General features: G+C 42.0%; 1 protein-coding gene across 1 annotated transcript; it reads left to right on the forward strand.

Annotated features, from left to right (window-relative positions):
- The first annotated feature begins 7,818 nt into the window (after window positions 1-7,818).
- LOC143712185 (uncharacterized) lies at window positions 7,819-13,583 on the forward strand. The gene is made up of 5 exons (XM_077204401.1): window positions 7,819-8,133; window positions 10,048-10,231; window positions 10,353-10,466; window positions 10,771-10,967; window positions 12,781-13,583. Exons 2-5 carry the CDS (start codon window positions 10,120-10,122, stop codon window positions 12,952-12,954), a joined length of 597 nt encoding a protein of 198 aa, XP_077060516.1. The 5' UTR covers window positions 7,819-8,133; window positions 10,048-10,119; the 3' UTR covers window positions 12,955-13,583.
- Window positions 13,584-14,869: the final 1,286 nt, after the last annotated feature.

The raw sequence follows: 14,869 nt of genomic DNA on the forward strand, positions 1-14,869 counted from the left end.
CAGTAAGAGAGAATAATAATACAGTGTTACAATAATATAATAATATTTCAGTGATGCTTTGGATGAGCAATATATAAAAGTGCAAATAAATGACTGCTTTTGACAGCGCCTCACTTCAGAAGCTCAGCTTCTTGTTCGTCTCTTCACCAGAACACGCATAGCAGCGGAGTGGCGAGTTCACAAAAGTAGCTTGAGTTTCAGTCTGTGTTGGGCTTGTTCCAGCGTTAGTCCATTCGTTGAAGAAGAACGATTGAGTGTAATTACAGTTCGATTGCGCTTTATTAAGGCAGAGCACTGACCGCTATTCACGCACTTGAAAGTCGTTGCAACGGCTGTTTAAAAAAAAAAAAATTATGCTGATCTACCGCGCCCCCCCTACAGTATCCTTGTGCGCCCCACACTTTGAGAACCACTGGTCGATGCAGAGGGATCCAAATAGACTTTTAAAGCTCTAACAGGGCAAAGTAGATTAGCCTCCCCATCCTCACCGGCAGGGGGAAGAGCTAATAGTGTAATAACCTGTGCTCTAAACGGTGTTGAGAGCACCTTAGGGACATAGCGATGTCTGGGTTTGAGAGTAACTTTGGAGTCACCTATTCCAAACTCTTAACATGAGAGGCTTACAGAGAGCGCTGGCAGATAAGTCAGGACGAGGGTGCCAGATCGGCCCTTTCGCCTGTGTGAGGAGATCTCTCCTCAGTGGGACAGGCCATGGGACATTGTCTACCATCTAAACGAGCTCTGGAAACCATGGTCTGGACTTCAAGAGGGGATGCACTAGGAGGATTTGGCATCCCAGTTCCCTGACCCGTTTGATGACCTGGGGGATCATGGAAACGGGGGGAAACGCATACAAGGGACGACTGGGCCAGGGATGGGCCAGGGATGGCCCAGCGCGTCCCTGTTCTTCGAAAAGAACACTGCGCAGTGAGTGTTGTCTCTCGAGGCAAAGAGGTCGACCTCGGCCTCGCCAAAAACACTCCATATCAGACGTCTGAGGGTTTAGAGACCACTCGCGTCGGGGAGGGTTGTCTTGAGAAAGCATATCTGCACCCAGATTCTGAATGCCTGGGATATGCGCTGCTCTCAGAGAGCTCAAGTTGGCTTGCACCCAAAGAAGTAGGTACTCTCGCCATGGAGTACAGGCTGCCCGACCTGAGACCGCCTTGGCGATTGATATATGCCACCACCGACATTCGACAGACATGCTTTCAGGGCCAAACAAACTGCTTTCATTTCCAGACAGTTGATATGTAAGCTCTGCTCCGAGCTTGACCAGAGGCCGGAGACAGGCTTGCCCTTGTGCAGCGCTCCCCAACCTAGGTTGGTAGCGTCTGTGAAAACCACTTTCCTTCTGGAGGCCACCCCTATGGCCACGCCCTCGTGGTACCAGTCCTAAGCCCGCAAGGGAATCAGGGTCTGTAAACAACCGTGATTCACCGTAATCCGAATGCTCCCCGACCACCATGCGCGGGCTGGCACTCAGCGTTTGAGCCAGTGTTGAAGCGAGCGCATATGCAGTAATCCCATATTGAGTACTGGCGATGCGGCTGCCAAGAGACCGAGAAGTTTCTGAAACTCTCTGAGGGGTGTGCGCACGCCTGCTTTGAAGGAGGCTGTTAGCTGTTGCATAGTTGTAGAGTCAATAACTGTGGCCAGAAAGATCACATTCTGGCTGGGGGTTAGTTTGCTCTAGGATAGATTGATATTGAGCCCCAGGCATTCCCACCGTCTTTCTTTGGTACTAGAAAATAACGGCTGTAAAACCCTGAGTGTTTTGTTGCGGGGAGAACCAATTCTATTGCCCCTTTAGCTAAAAGATTTAGTAGTTCGGAGCGAAGCACTTGACACACACTGCTTCTCACCGAAGTCTCGAGAACCGCCTGAAATTTTGGGTTCTACGAGCATACTGGAATGTGTAGCCACGCTTTATTGTGTTTATAACCCAACTCGAAACACCGGGGATGGCTTGCCAGGCCAGAGCCTTTGTGGCTAAAAGTTAAAAACACCTTAATGATAAATTTATTACAAACATTTTTGTGAGAAAATTATTCTGTTAATGCATTCGGCAGTTGATTTTATTCAAAGTAACTCACAGTGCATTTAAGGTACACATTCATTTATTAGGAATCAAATTCCTGTAATTTAAATGCCACGTCATGCCACGATTACTGTATCAAACCAATGTCAGAGCTGAATATATGCAAGTTTAAAGTGTTTTTACATTTATTCTCATCATGTAAGCACATTATCATTTCGAGAAGAGCAATGCAGTGAACGTGAGAGCGTATCTGAACTGCAGAAAATTAAAATTTACAGATAACTACTATATGAAACTATTGAAATAATGCTGACAATAATGTCAAAGTCACTAGTCTATGTGTGAAGACTTGATGTGTGAATACTTGGAGGACTTGGATGGATTGATAATACCTGATAATAAAATGATTGTATCAAAGCACTGAACAAAGTGCATGACCGGAATAATCCAGGAAAAAAAGTCTTTAATTCAGAAATACTGAGGGAAACAGAATACACAACACAACACCTCAACATTGAAATCAAGAAAATAGCACCTAAATACCACCAACACATAAACTTTAACACACGAGGGGACCGGGTTTTGGATCATTGCTACTCCCCTTTCCGGGATGGCTACAAATCCCTCCCCCGCCCACCTTTTGGCAAATCGGATCACTCTTCCGTTCTCCTTCTGCCCGCTTACAGGCAGAAACTGAAACAGGAAACACCCGCCCTCAAAACGATCCAGTGCTGGTCGGACCAATCAGACTCTATGCTTCAGGACTGTTTTGATCACGCGGACTGGGAGATGTTCCGGTCGGCCTCTGATGACGACATCGAGGCTTATGCTGACAGCGTAACATGTTTCATCAGGAAGTGCGTAGAAGACGTTGTTCCGATCAAAACAATACGGATTTACCCGAACCAGAAACCATGGATTAATGGCGATGTTCGTGCAGCACTCAACGCGCGGACCTCCGCTTTTAACTCCGGGAGTGCGGAGGAGCAAAAACAAGCAAGTTATGCCCTCCGAAAAACTATCAGAGCAGCAAAACGCCAATTCAGGGACAAGATTGAAGGACAGTTCAACACCACCGACTCTAGAAGCATGTGGAAGGGAATTAATAGCATTACGGACTATAAAGGAAACATAAACTCCACAGTGAACAACACTGCCTCTCTCCCAGATGAGCTGAACACTTTTTATGCTCGATTTGAGGGAACTAACATCCCCCTCGCGGAGAGAGTTCTCGCGGCTGAAGCTACAGAGGTTAGTACACTCTCCGTCTCTGTAGCGGATGTAACCCGATCTTTCCGTCGGGTGAACATCCGTAAAGCCGCGGGTCCAGACGGTATTCCGGGCCGCGTCATCAGAAAGTGCGCGAACCAACTAGCTGGTGTTTTTACGGACATTTTCAATTGGTCCCTCTCCTTGTCTGTAGTCCCCACATGCTTCAAAACGTCCATCATCGTACCTGTACCGAAGCAAACCAACATCACCTGCTTAAATGACTGGCGCCCTGTTGCTCTGACCCCCATCATCAGTAAATGCTTTGAGAGACTAGTCAGAGATTACATCTGCTCTGTTCTACCTTCCTCACTGGACCCACTGCAGTTTGCATACCGCAATAACCGCTCCACTGATGATGCTATTGCATCTACAATACACACTGCTCTCTCCCACCTGGAAAAGAGGAACACATATGTGAGAATGCTGTTTGTAGACTACAGCTCAGCATTCAATACCATAGTGCCCTCCTTGCTTGATGTGAAACTCCGGGCTCTGGGCTTAAACAGCTTGCTGTGCAGCTGGATCCTGGACTTCCTGTCAAACAGACGCCAGGTGGTTAGAATAGGCAGCAACATCTCCTCATCACTGACCCTCAACACTGGAGCCCCACAGGGCTGTGTTCTCAGCCCACTCTTGTACTCCTTGTACACATATGACTGCGTGGCAACTCACAGCTCTAATTCCATCATCAAGTTTGCTGATGATACTACGGTCGTAGGTCTGATCACCGACAACGATGAAACGGCCTACAGAGAGGAGGTGCTCACTCTGACGCACTGGTGTCAGAGGAACAACCTCTCCCTCAACATCAGCAAAACCAAGGAGCTAGTGGTCGACTTCAGGAAGAACGACAGAGAACACAGCCCCATCACCATCAATGGAGCACCGGTGGAGAGAGTCAGCAGCTTCAAGTTCCTCGGTGTCCACATCACAGAGGAACTCACATGGTCCGTCCACACTGAGGCCGTCGTGAAGAAGGCTCATCAGCGCCTCTTCTTCCTGAGACGGCTGAGGAAGTTTGGAATGAACCGCCACATCCTCACACAGTTCTACACCAGCACCGTCGAGAGCATCCTGACTGGCTGCATCACTGCCTGGTTTGGCAATACTACCAGCCGTAACCGCAAAGCCTTGCGAAGGGTGGTGCGCACTGCCAGCCGTATCATCGGAGGTGAGCTTCCCTCCCTCCAGGATATATATGCCAGGCGGTGTGTGAAGAAAGCTCGGAGGATCATCAGAGACTCTAGCCACCCGAACCATGGGCTGCTCTCACTGCTACCCTCAGGCCGGCGGTACCGCAGCATCAGGACACACACCAGCCGACTCCATGACAGCTTCTTCCCACAAGCAATTAGATTTCTAAACTCTTGATCCCTCATGATCAATAACCATAAACATTCTAACTGTCAACACAGCACAACATAACCTACTGCATTTACATAATATATATATATATATATATATATATTTGCACCTTACGAGTATCTATTCTATGTATAATTACCTCTTTTTGTATTTTTGTATACTGTTGTATATTGTAAATTGTTGTATATTGTATATTGTTGTATATTGTAAACTGTTGTATATTGTACATTGTATATTATTTATTGTTCTGTTAGTGTATATGGTACTGTGAGTAATTGTGCGCACATTAGATGTGTAATCTATGTAAATCTGATGTTTGCTGTAATTGTTTTCGTCACATCGTGTCATACTGCTATGTTGCTCGGAACTGCACCTAAGAATTTCACCCACTGTTGCACTTGTGTATATGGTTGTGTGACAATAAAAGGATTTGATTGACTAGACAGGACAAAAAACTGTACAGAACAGGGATCATATATGCATATAAACAGGACTAAACGAGGGAACTATTGAGCTAATTAAACAACAACATGTGAACTGAATGAAACAGGCGCATACATGGAAATAACCATGCAGAACAGAAGCGGACAGAACCAAGCGGAAGTGGTTTAAACTGCAATTCATTGACTGACCGCTAGAGACAGGCTTCAAAAGGTACAAAAAGTGAATATGGTCTATATAGCCAATTTTGCCCTTAATGACAACTGTGAGGGGGGTGATTTCTTTTTATTTTTCATCCCGTTAAATTATATTAAGCCTTAAAATTCTGCACAATGAAGGGCGTTGCCACTTGAGTGACAGGTGGATTACACCTGCTGTCACTACTAGCCATTTGTCTGCTGTAGCGTCACGTCACCTCAGCTAATCCCGCCTCTTTGCCCATTTTCAGTCATCCGGGAGTGATGCGCTACCAAGATGGCGACAGCAGGCTTCGCCCACTTTGGGTTTCAAAAATGCTCTTTAGAAACTTACTGGTGACGTCACGGACACACCAGGATGATGGTTTCTGGTGGAGCCGAGGGAGGGGGGTGTCATGGCAGAGCTGACAGGTCCACAGGAGTGGAGTGATGAGTTTGTAGGCTGGGAGCGTAGCCAAAGGAACCTTCCTACTGGGCCGAGCTGGAGGACTGAAGCTCTGAGGCAGATTCTCAGAAAAAGGGTAATTTTAAAAGGCCATGGTTGCCCCTGATTGAAGCTTGGCCACCCTGTTGCAAAAGCATTTTGACTTCATTAACAGATGAATTTCAAATAACTGACACTTGCTTAAAGGCCATCCAGCAGAGGCGGGCTGGAGAACTGGCTGAGCATTGCGGTGAAGGTGAGAGAGGTAAGTTTGACGAGATCAATAACGGTAATTCCAATTCCCAACAGGTCAATGAAACAGTCTCAGTGCTGTCTTGAAACAGTGATGACGAACAAACATATTTCCCAGTCCATACCAGTTTCAGTGCTGTCTTGAAACAGCAATGATGAAGAACAGACAAATGATTCAGAAGCACATGTACACACTCCAGCTGAACTAGCCTAAGTTCTCACTTCACCTGCACTTGGCGAAGCAGCTTCACCAACACAAACAAATAAACACTACAGAGTGAGATGCGAACTCAATGGTCAAACGCGTCCATCAAGCTCACGTTTACATAGAAAAACAATGGAAAAGTAGAGAAATGGAATGGAAAAAACTCTTAAGGTGCCACAGGGGACAACCGATGGAGATAGAGCTGTTAGAAGTGCAGCCCAGGGCGCAGACGGAGAGCCGATGGGCTTGAGTGAGACCATGGCGAGGGTGTGGTGACGAGTGCTCGAGGTGGAGCCAGATTGCCTGAAGACTGAGGCGGAGCCGGTGTGATGGAGGACAGAGGCGGAGCCGGAGAGAAGGAGGAACCTGCTGAAGCCGGAGGGGTGGAGAGACGTAGCGCAGCCGAGCAAGCAAGTCCGTGGCGGAAGCAAAGGGACGACTGACCAAGGGTGGAGCCCCAAGACAGAGCGTATCTGGTGTAGCCGAAGGTGGAATGAGCCAAGGCTGAGCCAACAAGTCGACGGGCCGAGGTGGAGTGAAGGGATCAGAGGCTGGAGGCGGAGCAACAGGATCCACTCGCTCAGGCGCTGATGGTGGTTGTATGGCCTGAGGCTTCACGTCACAGCAGAGCATTCCGGGGAAGACGAAGGGTTGCAAGCATTCAGCAGAGGCAGGGCTGGAGGACTGGGTGAGCATTGCAGTGAAGGTGACAGAGGTAAGTTTGACGACATCAATAACGGTAAATGATACTGATGTTTCCAACAGGTCAATGAAACAGTCTCAGTGCTGTCTTGAAACAGCGATGACGAACAAACAGATATTTCACAGTCCGTAGAAGTTTCAGTGCTGTCTTGAAACAGCAATGTTGAAGAACAGACAAATGATTCAGGGATAGGGTGTGAAGCATGCTTTTGAATCGCTCTTTTGGTACTTTGATCATGTCATACACCAATCGGTCTGTACAGTGGCGCTTCAAGTCGAACACACCTATTAATTTCTGAAGTATCATGTGACATTTTTGAAAGAAAACCAAGGCATCATAACTATAAAGTCCACTTTAAAGTCCAGCTACAATGTCAAAATAAAACACTTACAAAAAAAAATCAAATATTTATTTATATCTATTTACTTGCTTGTCATGTGACTATTTAAAAACATCATAGGAGCATGAATATGTAAATGTGTTGTTAAATTATTGAAATATTCCGTTAAAATATTTTTTATGGCAAAAAAGTTTGGGGTTTGAGGTCAAATCCTCTATCCTTTTTGAACAAAAAAATATTCATCAATAAAGCTTAATTACGATTAGTTAACCTTGACAGCTGTAAAAGTAAAAATGTGGTTGAAGTTTGCAAGAGAGTTCCACATGTAATACTTAACTATTTCATATGCAAAGATGTCAGTCAATCACAGCAGTGTGCGTTTACACTGAAGTCTCACAGCAGACATGACTCTTTAAACAGAGCATTCAAATCAGAGGCTAAAATCAGGGTAGGAAAAATGCAAAAAAAAATTATGTCAAAATCATACTAACTTTATAAGTGCACACCAGGAAACATTATAAAACAATGCAGTTCATGTCCCCTTTAACAACAAAAGTACACATAGTACAGTACGCACTAGCCCACTGTAGGCTAATACGCAGTAGACACTACACGCTCCCATCCATGATAACGCATCCAGTGTGAACCAGTGGACAGTTTACTCAAGTACAGACGTGATAATAGATAATGCGCTGATTCTAATGCTGGGTCACTTTAACTGACCCGGGAGGAGGTTCCTGCTCGAGTTCCGGTTTTTGATTTCCTGATAGCCAACTTACTGTTTTCCTCAATTTGTAAAGTTTACTCTGGACTGCATATTCGGACTCTTCATCCCACGGTCATCAGAGTGGCAAACGTATTGTATCGAGTTGATTACGAATGTCTGGATATTAGTAAGCACGTAGATTATGTATACTATTATGCAAATCTGTTCTTCCTCTTTATGCTTTCATTCTGTAGCCACATCAATCCAATGTAGAAACGTGTTGCTATTGTTTGCTACAGATTTATTCTTGAATGGTGGTACAAACAAAGGTGGGCTGCTCTATTTGTTTTGCTTTCGGTTGACACCCGTGGTTTAATTAGCCGGAGGAACACAGCGCGGATGGTTTGGGGTTTACCCATGGTTGTTAACCTGGCTAACTAACTATCGGTTAACTGAAATGTCCAACAAGAAAAATGACACCTCAGTCAGAAAATAGCTTTCGACTTCGAAGCTGTCGCCACCCCTGTAAAGCCGTACTGATACCGATATCGCTCTGAAGGGAAAACTGAAAAGTTGTATCCAAGTTTTTTAATGTCAAGTCAAGAGGGCAAAAGTATTCAGATGTTATGCTTTTGTGACAGCACCCAGTTTATGACCTGTAACAACTTACTCTCCCCTCTATTTCCCGATGGTAAAATAAACAGCAATTCTTTTGTGGCACCAGAAACTGTAATCTGTTGTGTTTACTTCCCATTTTGTCGAAGCAATATTCGGTTCTAAGGCGTGTACCAATGCTTTTTTGAGTCATACTAATATATATATATATATATATTTACCAAATTTACATTCTGGCTTCTGAAGCACAGATTGTTTAAAGTCATAATGAGATCAAAATTGACAATTTCTGCAGTATTCAGTAGTAAATTATTTTTTTGTTTTAAATTCATGTGCCTCGAAATCTTTAATCAAAATAGCTTCCCTTCCTTCTTGCAGAAACATCTCTTCTCTGATGATGTTTTTACTGGCGTGAGGGCGGGGCAACCTGTCACTCACATGAGATCCACCAATCGCAAACCACAAACATCCAATCAATTCCCCATGGACAGAATGAAGCATATAACATATAACTTCGCCTTGTGGGATTAATAAAGTGGTTAACTTAACTTAAAAATTTGTTCTTGTTCCGGAAGCCATTGTGGTGACGAATCGGGTCCTACTTGCAAATTGGGTCTAGGACCCCAAGCGATCCCATTGGCTCAAATTACTTTTAATCGCCCGTTTACAATTCCTACAAAATCAAATTAAGATAAATGCTGCTTGAATTAACGTTATAAAGACCATTAATGTTTGTATTAATTAGCTTATGTACTACCATAGCATACAGATACCTGATAGCTAAGTTTATACACACATTTGTGCTTACCATACATGTATTCACAATGTAATTATGTGTTAAATGAAGCATTACATTTCCAAATATTTCACTTTTAAAAAGAATGTAATCATGTTAATTTATTCACTTAATAGGCTATTATTATTATATTTATTTATTTATTAACTAACAATTTTATCAAGTGAAAGAAACGTTCATATTGTTTTAGGCTATTATGCACTATATAGTAAGTTATACATATTTCAAATTAATATTTTTTTGTATGTACTTCGTATAATCATTAACTGATTTCGAGGGATGACCCGATTCATCATGACACTGTTTCAATCAGATATACGTCGCATTTGAAAAGACTATCGCAACTTCAGTTTCATGCCGACTTTAACGCTGCTCAGAGGTGGCATAGTTGCATTTACACAGCAATTACTATTTTGCAATTTGATTCTAGGGTCTGAGATGGATCATAGCAGGCATAATTTAACCTGGCTTTTAAACAGCATTATGAGTTTGAGCAGGGACAGAGCAGCCTTAATTTTCGGATGTTACTTTTATATGCTCTGTTTTTGCTGTTAAATTTTGCTGGGGGAAAAATCTCATAAGCTGTAAATAGGCTTTTTAATGACATTGCGTGAACTTGCTCCATTTTGGTCAATTTTTTTTTAATAATGGTGGAAATCTCTCTCTCTTTCTCTCTTTCTTACTATACAGAACTTGACTACAAGACTGCAAGCTCGAAGACTTTCCAATAAGTTTTATTTTTAATTTCCTCCACTCATAAAGATGGAGGAGGCGTACACAGCGCTGTATCAGGAGTTTGTCCGTCTCCAGTCTCTCTGCTTAAAACAAGCAGCAATGCTCCAACAGCTCTCTGACACAGTGCAACAACAACAAGGTCAAAGGACTCAAATAAACCACCAATTTTCAGTACTTCATGTATTATTAATATCTTAATGTATTAAATGATTGTATGGACTATGATAAATGATTTAAATGACACTGAGGTTCACTTTCAGAGTTGGCCAACCTGTGCCAGTGTACAGCGAAAAAGACGGGACACCAACCCCATCCTGCAGAATCCCATGAATCTCGGAGACATCCCACAGAAACACACATACTGAACCCTCAAAGTACAGGATTCTCATTATGAAAGTTATTCTCAGTTGAAAGTTTTAAAGTCTACACTGATTTTAAAATACAACTAAGATTATTTGAGTATTTTTTTAGAAGAAAATACTACTTTAAAATGTCATTTAATTCAGTGTTACAAGCCGTGTCATTGCAAATAATTGTGAAATTTACAAGCAATTTCTGCGTGAAAGTTGACAGTGTACCATTGATATTCAGTATCTTTTTTTGTCCTTTGTCTCTTACTTTTGTAAATCTTTTGAGCGCCAGTTTTTTCATTCTGCCGTTTATGTGTTTGTTTTTCAGCTGCTCATGATCTCAGTCACATTGATAGAGGACTAGACCAACTGCAACTTAACCTGGACGTGTCCGATCAGAAACAAGGTAGCCACGATAATGTGGTTTTCCATAATCCCGTAAAGACGGCGGAAAACAGTGCCTGGGATGAACTGAGGAAAGTTGAGCAACATTATTATGCCAACCAGACTTCACAACGGCTGCGGGTTTGTATCATACCTGTTCTTTGTTAGCTTTGGTTCACTCCGGTTTTCTTTGTTTTAAGCTCCTAAACTTGAATGACTTTTAATTGATTATGTCTAGTCCTTCTGACCACACCTCCTGCTAAACATCTTTCTACACCTTTATTAGAAAAGGTTCTATATAGAACATTGAAGGCCTTCTGTCAGACGCTTCATGTATAGAAACAGTGGTCAATAAGTCATACTATGGACTTGGTTTAATTTTTTAATGAAATTCTAGTAATTAAACAGCTCGTAAACTAAACTACACTAAAAATTTAAGTAACCCCAATAAAAGAATTATGCAATAAAGTCCCCTTGTTGTTAATAATTGTATTCCTTAAAACTCATCCTTGATCACCAAAATGACAATTTAAATGTTTTTTTCCTTGAATTTTTGTTATGCCTTAAAATAGCTTGAATGTAACTCTACACCCTTGCCTTATTTAGTATACGTGGTTCTATGAATAGGCAAATGAGCCCCGCCTCCACTCACTCACTCAGCTGAGAGATCCACTGGTTGACGATCACACGTTGATCTGATTGGTTATAAGGTAGTTTGTGACGTCAGGAACACCAGCGATTTCAAACCATGTTTTTGAGACTGTCCACTGTTCACTGCCGTTTTAAAGAGGTGGTAAAATGGCATTTTCACATTTCACTTTTTGAGTGTGAGCAAAAACGCACCGTTTTGTGCCTGGCCCTTTAAATGCAAATGAGCTGCCTCAGAGGGCGGGGTTTCAATAGCTCGTGTGTTAGCAGCTGCGATTACCTCACGCACACACACTAAAATGACAGAAACTGTTCTGCCTTTAATGTTAAAACGGAGTCAGACAAAGATGGAGAGACTCAAGAAGTAACAACACGTAGAATGCAACAGGACGTCTCTGACTGGTTAGTTGATGCATTTATGTTGCTGATGTGGAGTTAACTATCTTCAATTAGCATATTCTGTCATGATAATCTATAAATCACTCATATAGGAACTGTTGTGAGATGCACACAGAGTGACTTTCTATTGCATGTGAAAAGAAGGATGCTAAAGTTTGAGCTGACTCACAAATGTACTCGACTACAACAACTTTTCCTCTTCTCAACATGGACTGCGTGTCCCGGGGGCGGGGCTTATGTACATTTTAGGGTTGCTGATGTCACTAACCCGGGAGGAATGTCGTGTAGTCCCTACCAGCCGTTTGTTGTAGTCCTTTAATTTAAAAGCAAATATCTCCCTTTGCTTTGAACTTTGCAGATGTTGTTTATGCTCAGACAGCAACATTTCACACTAGCTAAAGTTAGAAAAGTGAAATCATACTTTACCACCCCTTTAAGGAGAAAATACTCAGCAACGCTGTCGTGTCGACTTATGAATTTACACATGGTTTGTCTTAAATCATAAAAACACCACACAGACATAATGTGACACCAAAATTAACAAAATATGCCATTTTGGTCATCAAAGATGAGTTTTAAGGGATAAAACTATGGATTACAGGGGGGCTTTAACACTAAACTGCCAATAATGTAAGCCAATGGAAGATCGCAGACCGAGTTAATATACGTTTTTTAATAAAAAGTATCTTTCCAAAATTAAGTTTTAATGGTATTTTTGTGCCGTGACCATGGGAGCAGGAACATGGGTGAATGCCGTGACGTAGTCATGCTCACTTACTAGACGGTCTCATTCTAGGGTTTAATGCTGAGAAGGACTAGACGAAGGAGGACACAGCCATCCGTTTGAGAAGCGCCCTAAGAGTTTACAATGTGATGTGTGTGAAAAGAGTGTTTGTCTGTCCCACAGAGGCCTTGGTCATCCTCCTTTCTGGACAGTGAGTTGGTCAGTCAAGCCGGAGGGCTGTTCATGTCTGGAATGACGCTGCAGTCGCAGGTGTGTGAGTTCTGTCACGCTGTGTTCCCGGGACACACAAGCACCCGTGGAGAGTTTCTGCGTCACCTCACGACACACATGACCTGAAGAAAAGCAGTGCTGGGAATCAAATTCCAACACACAAAAAAAGTGGATTTTGAAACCATTTAAGGTTAGGTCAGTGATGGTCAAGATTTCTTTTTATTAAATTGTAATGCATACAAAGCTGTAGTGCAAATACATAATGGCCTGGTTTCACAGACAGGGTTTAGATTAAGCCAGGATTAAGCCTTCATTTAATTAGGACATTTAAGTAGCTTTTATTAACGTGCCTTAAAAAACATTACTGGTGTGAATCTTGAGACAAAACAATGCCATATTTTAAGATGAATCACTGCAAGATGCTTTCAGTTAAAAAAGCTCAAACATGCATTTTAGTCTGGTTTCTAGTTTAAGCCTGGTCTGTGAAACTGGGGGGAATATGATAAAGCAGGAAGAACAACAAAATGTTACACATGCACATATTTGTTTATCATGTTATGATTCATCTCCTGTCTTAATTATTTGGTTCCATCACAGAAAAGTGTTTGTTTTGTACAAATAGAAATATATCAATAATAATTTGTTTATTTACTCTTTTTTTTTTTTTTTTACCCAAATCCTGTATTTTCACTACCCTATAGTGCATGATAGTGAGTAGTGCTGTCTATCAAATAAAGATTAAATACACTATAAAATGATGTTTTGTGGGGCATTAATGGATCATACCAACAGGTGGCATGAATGCTGTAAACCCTCATTAGATTATCTTTATGTTTAGGCTACATGTAAATCAATGGTATCCCAGCTAACAGGGAATGTTCTCCGAACTTCGGCTAACGTTCTGGCAAGGTTCTCTCAAAGTTGTGAAGAAACATTCTTCCAGTAACAATAATAGAACATTCATTCAAAGTTATCTGGTCTTTAATAGTGTTCTCAAAATGTTATTATAAAAAACATTATTTATACATCATTAATGGAAAGCTTTTTTTTCTGAAACATTCATCTAACATTTTTTTCTGATACATTCATCTAACATTTTTTTCTGAAACATTCATCTAACATTTTTTAAATGTTACTACTTGTTTCAGAACGCATTCAAAAGCAATGTTATCATTATGTTTGAATGTTCATTTTTATAACCAAGAAAAAATGATTTGAAATCGTTGGTGTTTCTGACGTCACAAACTACCTTGTAACCAATCAGATCAACGTGTGATCGTCAACGAGTGGATCTCTGAGCGAGTGAGTGGAGGCGGGGCTCATTTGCATATTCATAGAACCGCATATACTAAATGAGGCGTGTAGAGTTACATTCAGGCTATGTTAAATGTGCCATGTGTAAGAATTGAGTTAAAAATATCCAAAAAATGAGCTACATGCAAAGAATGAGAAGAATTAAGGGCGATGATGTCATTAAAAAAATGACAAGTTATTGTGCTGCAGAGATATCAACCTGAATTAGCATGCTAAATTGCTAGCCACGGCCCGACAGATGTCATAATACCAGTTTCGGCCATGGGAGGCGGTATGCGGGCAACATACCCACCAGCCAAACTGTAATACACGAATAACTCGCACGGCTTGTGGGCGTACTTGAACCTGATGTGTTTGACAGTTAGCTCTACCCACAGATCCGATCCGGTTTTCACCTGTTATCTACCAGAGCCCGTCTCTACCAAGCTGATGATAAAATGTAACATTAGCTAATTATATTATGTTTATTAAATTGTTTTCCTGAGGTAAATCTGACATATTTCTTCTCCAGCTATGTTATTGACCTCTGCACGCTGATAAAAAAAAAATGATTGGTCGATATTATGTATGAGGAATACATTTTGGTAAGTTGTAGCATACTGTATCTTTCAACAGTGTTCGTGTGTTTTTACTATTAGCTAGTAGAGATGGTCGGTTAACGTGCGCTAGGGATCTGTCGTGTAACATTTACAAGCGCCAAAACGGTATTTATTGTTTGAATTGCGTA

This window comes from Siphateles boraxobius, unplaced genomic scaffold (assembly GCF_051911475.1).
Source record: "Siphateles boraxobius isolate OS27281-9 unplaced genomic scaffold, OSU_SipBor_1 5, whole genome shotgun sequence".
Lineage (NCBI taxonomy): Eukaryota > Metazoa > Chordata > Actinopteri > Cypriniformes > Leuciscidae > Siphateles > Siphateles boraxobius.